We start from the raw sequence: 8,497 nt of genomic DNA, 5'->3' as shown, positions 1-8,497 counted from the left end.
AGTGGCTGCACATATAGAACTGGTACATCAGTGTGTGCGCCAGCTGAATGTCCCTTACCAGCTGGAGAAACCAGCATTGATGCTTGAGATGGGTTCTTGCAAAACCCTAGGGACTATAAACATCCAGAAGATGCACTCGGTGCCATTGCTTGCATCCATTACACAGCTGTAAGGATATACATTCCATTTATAAGCGAGATTTGATGTAGTCTGAAAATTTTGAAGGAATCTACAATATAAAATATTTTATTCCCGCATAACATGAAAAACTCGGAGGTAATCTCTACTTTAATTTGCAAATAGCTGCAAATGATTAAAACCAGCATCTTTAATGAAGCTGCACTACTTCATGCAAAAAACCATGCTCTCTCATAGCTGTTTCAGAATGGTGTTCACGGGAAGCAATATAGATTACTGTAATTCCCTAAGAATTGGAGACTAAAACTAAGAATGGAGGTTATAACCCTATACCAGATCTAATCCACCCAAAAACTCAGATTTGGATCAAAGAAAACATGATTCTATGTCTAGCTATCCCAAATCTGGATCCATGGAAGTATGGAACCATATACAAGAATCTCTTCATTTATATCTTCCTTAGCGGATTGAATGGTGGCTCTTGATGCTCATCATATGGATGATATGCTAAGGCCGAGATTAGTTAATGTCTGCCACAGCAGGCGCCTATCTGTAGGCAGATCGGATCCATAAATTGAATATAAAGTTATGCTTTTCAATGTCACCTTCTTAGGCCAGCAGTAAGTCAGCACCTAGTCGAATTCAAAAAATTTTGTAACATCCCCCAAACTAGTATCCTATAGGAGCAAGATTGTCCCTCCAGGAGAGCTAGTATATCTGTTTTCAGTGCCAAATGGCTCAACTAGTTACCTTATAGCTGTGATCTCATGCAGGTTTCAAAAAATAATTAACAAAATGCATATCTTTTTTTTTATAAGAGGAAAGGGGGTGAAGCCAAAATTCATTAAGAGAATGCAATGCATATCTAAATTGTATTGACTATGAGAAAACCTATAAATTGCTTATGCCACGTCACAGGGACATCCACTTCAACCTGATTCAATTCAACTATAAGAAACAGCTCTCTGTAGAAGTTCCTTTACCCATCAATATCACAAAAGATGTTCAACAAGTTAACCAGATACATTTATAAGAATTAAGTACTTGTTTTCTGAAAAAGGAAACAGGTTTCTGTATAAATCCAACAAGAAAATTTTGCAAGTTGCACAAACTAATAAATAAATATAACAAACATTACCTATGATATTCAAGTCTGCAGCATAATTAGAGACAGAACTTTCATTGATATATATGGTTGACTCCATGAAAGTTATCCATCCATCTCATAACATCCAAACATGAATCTATCCTGCTATGATTCTGAAAGAAATGCTAGCTCGACCTGAATTTTCTATGCTATCTGGAAAGGCAAATAGTGATAATTGGGATGACATATGCTATTAAGAACAAGTCTTTTTGTCTGGTCCATCCTCTATACCATCCACATACCAGTTGTTTGTTTCTGGAGAACAGGTATCTGGCAGCATACCAGGGCATGCAGGAGCTTCAGCTAATTCACCTTCTTTAAATGGAGCAACAGATGGTGATTCTTGTAATGGGGCACCAAAATCTAAGAAATCTAAATCCACATCCAGCGGCCAATCACTTACATCTGCAACACTGCTGGAACCTGAACACCCCTCACCTCCACTTACATAGCCTACACTGGTCGCAGTAGGAGATGGTGATCCTTGGGAAGATTCAAAGGTAAAAGCACCTTCCGTTTTACTTGGACCTACTCTCTCTTCAGGTTCGCCAAATTTCTGAGCCACCTCTGCTGCAGCCAAGTTCAGAGCCATAAACACAATTTTATGGTAGCTCTCACCTGTTTTTGCGGCTACCGATTTTAGATATTGATGGCATTCATCTTTAGTAGTCCTTCCCAAGGAACTCAAATCATATGACAGGTAGGGGAGTCGGGTATCCTCAGATTCTGAATCTATTGCTTCGTGAGGCTTGTTCCACCGAGACCATTGGTTAAATGAGGGAGCATTATCAAGGCAGTTAGGCTTCATCCTCCATTCATTTCCTTGGATTCGGTCTTTACATTTATTCTGTGCACAATATATTACACAGAGAGCCATCTACAAGAGAAAGGGTTACAAACAAAAAGAAATAACCAGAACAAACTGATATGAAATGAAATACCACTTTTATTGTTTCTGATAACTTCTCACCTTAGGCAGATCACCAACAAGTGTATACTCTTTCATGAGCCATTTAGTCCTCCTTTTTCCATGGTGATAGCAGAGATCCTGCACGAACCCTACTGATCTTCCTTCATCATTATGAATTACAGTCCTTTTCTTTGTTGACTTCCAGTAGCCATCTGGAGCACTACGATCCCTACAGTTTCCTGTTCGGTGCTTGATTGGAGTAAAACAAAACAATCTCCCATCATCACCCGGAATCAAATCACCTGCCATGTCCCAGGTTTCCTTGAGCCTAAGAAATGTTGTAAAAGAAAAGGCCTTTAATGTTCATTAGCACTCACATAAAATTGGATGTGAGCCATGAATTATTGTGTTTTCTGTATGATCATTCCTACCTTTTTCTAAATTTTCAAAAAAAATTCAAACTTTTGGATCCTTGTAGCATGATCTTCATTTTTCTTAGAAAATATCCACATAAATACTTTTGCAGTAAGTATTTTAGCACCATGAACACAAATACTGGCTCTACTTGCACTAGTTTTTTGGCACCATGTGCACTATCAGGGTCACAGCACACTAGTTTGGACTTTGCAGTATTAACTCAATGACTTACTTGGCACCAAAATTTGCCAATTAAATTGTTTGTATCAGATAAAAAGTAAAGATGCAAACAAGCTAAGACAATTCAAGTTTTAAGCTACTGAAGTAGCAGGAGTGGAGCCAGTATTGTTCTTGGGAAAGGAGGGGCACATGCTTTATATGCTTAACAACAACCAAAATAACAGACCAACATTATTTAGGACAATGTTCTCACTTGGACATTGCCAATCTGCTACACTAAGTGTGCACCCTTAGTGATTAAGGAAACAGCATATAGGAATGTTATTTTCCACGCAAAACATGCTCTAAGCCAATTACAGATCCTTATAATGGCAAAAGGTATATGCTAAGGAGAAACAAATAAACATTTATGTTTTACCTATTGTAATGGTTTATAATGTTGGATGCTTGATGGCTATGGATGGCTCCTTATTACCATAGCTTAATGCAAGTTGAATTAATTTTGTGAATAAGTGCAAATCTAATTAAAAACATACCACTTTGAATACTATATAATCTAAGGGTGGCAATTTTTGACCCAAACTCGGCAACCCGCCAAAACCCACACAAAATAAATGGTTTTGAGTGAGATTTTTTATAAATGGATTGGATATGGGTTGATTTTAACTCAACTACAAATAGGTCGGGTATGCTTTGGCCCTCAGGCCATACAGGTCGCAATAAGTAAAATGAACCCTTAACATCCATCCTCAAATACCTACGATAGTGGTAATTGTATCATCAGCTGTGACCTAAAAGGGTCTTGGTTCAAATGACTAGGAAGGTTCTAGAATTATAAGAGACTGACTAAAATAAAATGAAGAGAAAAGTGGAGGGTATAGCATGTTCAGAATTTGTCGCATTTTCTTTTCCACTTATTTCTTTTCTCACTCTCTCACTTTATTTGGATGCCCTATTTTAGATAACTTGTTTATTCTTTTCAACCTGATCATAAATCAGTCAGGTATAGGTTTAGGATTTTTTGACCAGAAGCAACCTAACCTACTGCTAGATTTAGTTACCATATCAGAAATTACAAAAAGGAAACACAAGAAAAAATATTTAAATTATAAGATAATAAAACTACACGGAAGAAATTCAGATGATGTGTGAAAAGTAAAAACTCTTCCAAACAGACTATGGGATAATTCCTGAGCTCTCTTGTACTGATCACCAATTTGCTCCAAAGCAAAGCTTTATTTCTTCATTGGATGCTGAGATTTCAAGTTGAACCTTTGCCTTAAAGGCAGCAGTTTAAAGATATATTGATCTAGACGAGAAAACAATTAAAAAATGCATGACTTCTTGTTACAACAAATACGAAGGGAGAGAACTTGTGTTTAATAACAAATTGAATTAAAGAGACCTCATATTTGTTTGTGTGTGTGCCCACATGCTTATAAGCATGCATGCAAGCATACATTCGTACATGGATACATACATAGAGAGAGAGAGAGAGAGAGAGAGAGAGAGAGAGAGAGAGAGTTGAAGAGGAGCGGATGTGGGAATCTTCATCTTGGACTGGTAGTGTCCTTATATGGTAATGCCAATGAGATCAATGATTGATTGAGATTAGCTGGATCCCTTATTTAATTATAAGTCTAAATCAAAATTTAAATTGATAGAAGATACTCTGAATTCCCCGCTGGAGCCCTATTTAAATTGAAAGAAGACAGTATTGGAAACAATGTACCTTCTAAATGAGCTCAGCTAGAAGGGGCCACATGATTAATCTAGAGGGGACCATCAATAAGCATACAAAGTTTTTGGAGCCAAGTGGATGCCATGTGTCACAAACCGAGCATTTCATGCAACATCTGGTGCACATCTTCCCTATTAAAAGAAGTCTAAAGAGCTAGAGGTTTGCAGAATTTTCTTGTGATAATGCCAGAACTAGTGCATGTAAAACTAATAGTATTGTACCTAGCGAAAAATAGTGCACATGGATTAACATGGATATTTTCTATAAGGTGTGAGGATTATGCTGCAGAAATCTAAAAGAAATGAATGTTTTTGCAATTTCAGAAAAAGATAAGGACTATCATGCAAAAATCCAAAATTATTTTATATTTTAATGCATAGCCCTTTCCTTTTTTTATATATTCTTCTTTCTCCCAAGTCCTCTTGTTCAATCTTTCCTCCATCTGTTGATATCCAATTTGTTCGATTAACATTCCTCTAATAATTAATATCCTTTTTGCTCCATTGATGAGCATTTTACATCCCCATCACCTCCTCAATATAGTCTGGATCACAACTATACTGTCAATAAATCTTGATAACCTTGTGCGATCATTTCATTTATAAACAGCACCTTGCAGTTACAACATATTTCCAAATCAACTTTTAGGCTTAAAATTTGATTCATATTTTTAAAGAGAAACACCCTTTCACATGCCTAGAGCAAAGGGAAACTAGCCTTGTCTTGCCTTTAAATGGGGTTTATTAAAAAAAAAGAAGAAAAGAAAGCAGCTTCTTAATTTTTTCCTTGCAATAATTCTTTGAGGGTCTATCATGTTTTCAAGCAATGCTACCTAACTCAGGAATCCTCGCTCAAAAAAGCCACTCAGGATATATGGAGCTTTTCTATTGCTCTTTTTTGATATTTTTGCATAGTATGCCAGGGAAACGAGCACTAGCTGACTAGCATTAGTAAACCATGTTTTAGAGATTAGAGAGCAAGTGGAAGAGAAGGCAAGAGAATGAAAGAGAGTTACCTTGTAGGATTCAGTGATGACCAGTTGAGGATTAATTGTTAATGTTAAACGGATTCTAAGTAGTATATGTTTAATTTTCTATTCTTACTTTAATTTTTATTTATTTTTGGATCTATATTTTTAAGTGGCCATGTGACTTCAAACATGAGTGTTTTGAATGGATCATGTGATAGATGAAATTTGCTTTAAGGGACTTCCAGACATATAATATATCTATACTATATTTTAAAAAAAATAGTTTTGGATTTTGGAATATTTCCATTCACATTTTGCCTATCACTTTTTCACCAAATTACCCTTGAATTTATAAATGATTTCCCTAAAATCAAGCTTCAAACAAAGACAGTAAATAATATTTTAACATTCTCATAAAATTGCTCTGGTAAGTTTCTATTCTAATTGAAGTCCAAAATGATCAAGGTGTCCTTTCTTATCCCATCATCTGTAATCTACTCGAAAACAAATTCAAATATTATCCATATTTCAGCTTCCCCCTTTCTTTTTTTTACTTCAGCTTTCTATAACTCCAATATTTCTGATCTCTCTCCCCCCTCCTGAATGAACACAGTAAACCTTCCCAATACTCCTCTAGCCATGCATTAGAGGTTGATTTCTCTCATATTAAGACTTTTCCTTCTTCTTTTTTTTTTACATCTCTAGATGAAGAAATAAGGAAACATTATCTTTTTTTTCTTTTCTAATTTCTATTGCCTAGCATTACCTAGACACTCCAAATTTTGTTTTTTCTCGACATGTTGGACCCTTGGATACTTGGGACACTTCACAACACTCCTTCACACTTTATCATAAAATTACAATACCATCATCATTACATGTCAATATTTGGCACTTCTATATGAAAGTTATCAAGTCCAACATAACAATTAGTGATCATTTTATCATATTTTATAAATTTATATGCATTGTCAACACATAGTTATACAAGCATACATACTATACAGGTGCATCCCAATGTATTAGAAGATTCCCATGTTAGATTCTTTTAGATGCTAGACACTTGATGCCCATTTCACATGTCCATGTGACATTGATATTGCCTTTCTATGAATATTAATAATTTTCTAAGATCTACTTTTTCATAGTGCAATTTTTTAACATATATTATTATTTATTTTATTTTTTTCCTTTTACTATAATTGGCCATAAAAAATTACATGCTAAAATAAATTAAAGTTTTATTCTCTTATTGGTCTTAAAATTGCTAATGTGCATTGAACATGTTGGTTTATTGGTTAGAAATTTTTTTATCTTGACTAGGAATATGGTAACATAGGATCGCCTAATGGAACCAAACTGGGCAGTTCGGCCTATACCAAACCAAACCAACACCAAGTTGGGATGGTATGACAATGCCAATTGGTTTGGCCCTTTTGATCTCTCCTTTCCTTTTTGCAAGCGATCCAAGATCCCTTTCCTCCATCATCATCTTCTTCTTTCTCTTGAAGGCAGTCGGTCTTGCGATCCGAGTGACCCCCTTCTCCTCGGATCAATCTTCACCTCTCAAGCGAGCAGCCTCATGCTCGATCTCAATCTTTGAAGCCTTGGAACCACAGAAAGCAAGGACTCCAAACAATCTATGGTCTGCTTGCTGTGATATTTTAAAAAGTTATATTTTTTAAATAATATTTTATATGTCAATAGTTCAAATATCTTTTTCTAATTTTCATTTTACCTCAATTTTATATTGTATAATCTTCATTTTCTTTTCTTTCTTTTTCTCTAACTCATAAGTGCAGACACCCTCTCTATCAGCTCAGTCAAGGTCCATCAACTCCCTTAGCTGTCCATGGCAGAATAACCTCATCGGTAGCTGGATGAGAGGATTTATGTTGTTCTCTAGAAAAGATTTTGGACAAGGTCCTACTCAATGTACAGTCATTAGAAAAAACAGGTTACTCTTGCTTCAATACTACACCATATATGGCAGAAACTGAACAGTCACCTCGTTTTGCCCCAGCAACTTGTATCTTAATTTCCTAATTTTTGCCCAAAAATATCACACCAATCTCGCTCAAGAAAATGTTTATGCTTCTTTCTTCTGAATCCTAATAATAATTTAAAAATTTTGCAGCAATTTTCTCACAAAAAGATAACATTTTAAGTTTAAAAGCAAAAAAACAAAAGGAATGCAGGTGCAGAAAGATTAAAAAACGATTAACATGCTGAATGATAGGAAGGGAAAGCAAAATAGACAGAAAAAAAGGCCAGCAGGTTGAAGTTGAACCAAGTTTCTCACCAGGGAGTTGCTCAGGACTGCATCCGTAAACGTCAATATTATCTTTAATCACTCCTTGGCAGGCGGCCGGTCGCCCTTCAACCTTATCTTGGAGGTACTCGATCATCTCCGATTCTCTCGGATCGAAACGGCAGCCGCGAGGCAATCTCATCGCAGGAACCTCTCCGCCGCTCTCTCCCCCAAAGGCATGAAAGGCTCTCCCTATATGTGTGTGTCTATAGCACGCCCCCCTGTTCCCGGAGGAAGGAGGAGAGAGGAAGGGAGCTCGGGGAGTTGCCCAAAGTCAGAGAACGCGGCGTCCGTGTAGAATATAATAGAAACTATTTTTCTTCCCCCGAGAGAAGATACTTAAATAACCCACAAATCTAGCAAAACGAATGTTACACAGATGATGTGGAAATTGTCTGTTCTTATTGGCGATGTGGAAATTTTCTTTACTTGTTGATGAGTAGGGGTGCAAATGGGTCGGGTCGGGTCGGGTCCTAGGTGACCCCGATCCGATCCGATTTTTTGTTCGGGTCCCAATTTTGGACCCGGACCCGACCCGGTTGAAGATCGGGTTGGGTTGGGTCGGGTCCGAGTCGGGTTCGGGTCGGGTCCGGGTCTGATTCGGGTCGGGTCCGGGTCCGATCGGGTCTAATTTTTTGTACTTTTGGAAAAAAATTTGGACAAATCTAATTTAGTCATACCAT

General features: G+C 36.8%; 1 protein-coding gene across 2 annotated transcripts; it reads right to left on the bottom strand.

The window, feature by feature from the left end:
- Positions 1-1,140: 1,140 nt before the first annotated feature.
- LOC103697255 (uncharacterized) lies at positions 1,141-8,127 on the bottom strand. 2 transcript variants are annotated; one of them, XM_008779079.4, is made up of 3 exons: positions 7,806-8,126; positions 2,256-2,497; positions 1,141-2,162 (listed from the first exon to the last, which is right to left on the bottom strand). In XM_008779079.4, the coding sequence occupies exons 1-3, from the start codon at positions 7,954-7,956 to the stop codon at positions 1,479-1,481; spliced, it is 1,077 nt and encodes a 358-aa protein (XP_008777301.2). In that variant the 5' UTR covers positions 7,957-8,126; the 3' UTR covers positions 1,141-1,478. The 2 variants fall into 2 exon arrangements, with proteins under 2 accessions (XP_008777301.2, XP_038975367.1); XM_039119439.3 differs by having other exon boundaries at positions 1,294-2,162; positions 2,256-2,523; positions 7,806-8,127.
- Positions 8,128-8,497: the final 370 nt, after the last annotated feature.

The sequence above is a fragment of the Phoenix dactylifera genome, chromosome 6, assembly GCF_051530095.1.
Source record: "Phoenix dactylifera cultivar Ajwa chromosome 6, Ajwa_hap1_PhDact_Kaust_v1.1, whole genome shotgun sequence".
NCBI classification, from domain to species: domain Eukaryota; kingdom Viridiplantae; phylum Streptophyta; class Magnoliopsida; order Arecales; family Arecaceae; genus Phoenix; species Phoenix dactylifera.
This window is presented reverse-complemented; position numbering and strand designations above follow the sequence as displayed.

What these genes read in the sequence shown, in the direction of transcription:
- LOC103697255 (XM_008779079.4), bottom strand. Translation starts at nt 7,956, where the DNA reads ATGAGATTGCCTCGCGGCTGCCGTTTCGATCCGAGAGAATCGGAGATG. An exon ending in CAGTCCTGAGCAACTCCCTG is followed by an intron (nt 2,498 to 7,805) that starts GTGAGAAACTTG and finishes GGGACATGGCAG; the next exon opens with GTGATTTGATTCCGGGTGAT. An exon ending in TTGTTGGTGATCTGCCTAAG is followed by an intron (nt 2,163 to 2,255) that starts GTGAGAAGTTAT and finishes TTTCTCTTGTAG; the next exon opens with ATGGCTCTCTGTGTAATATA.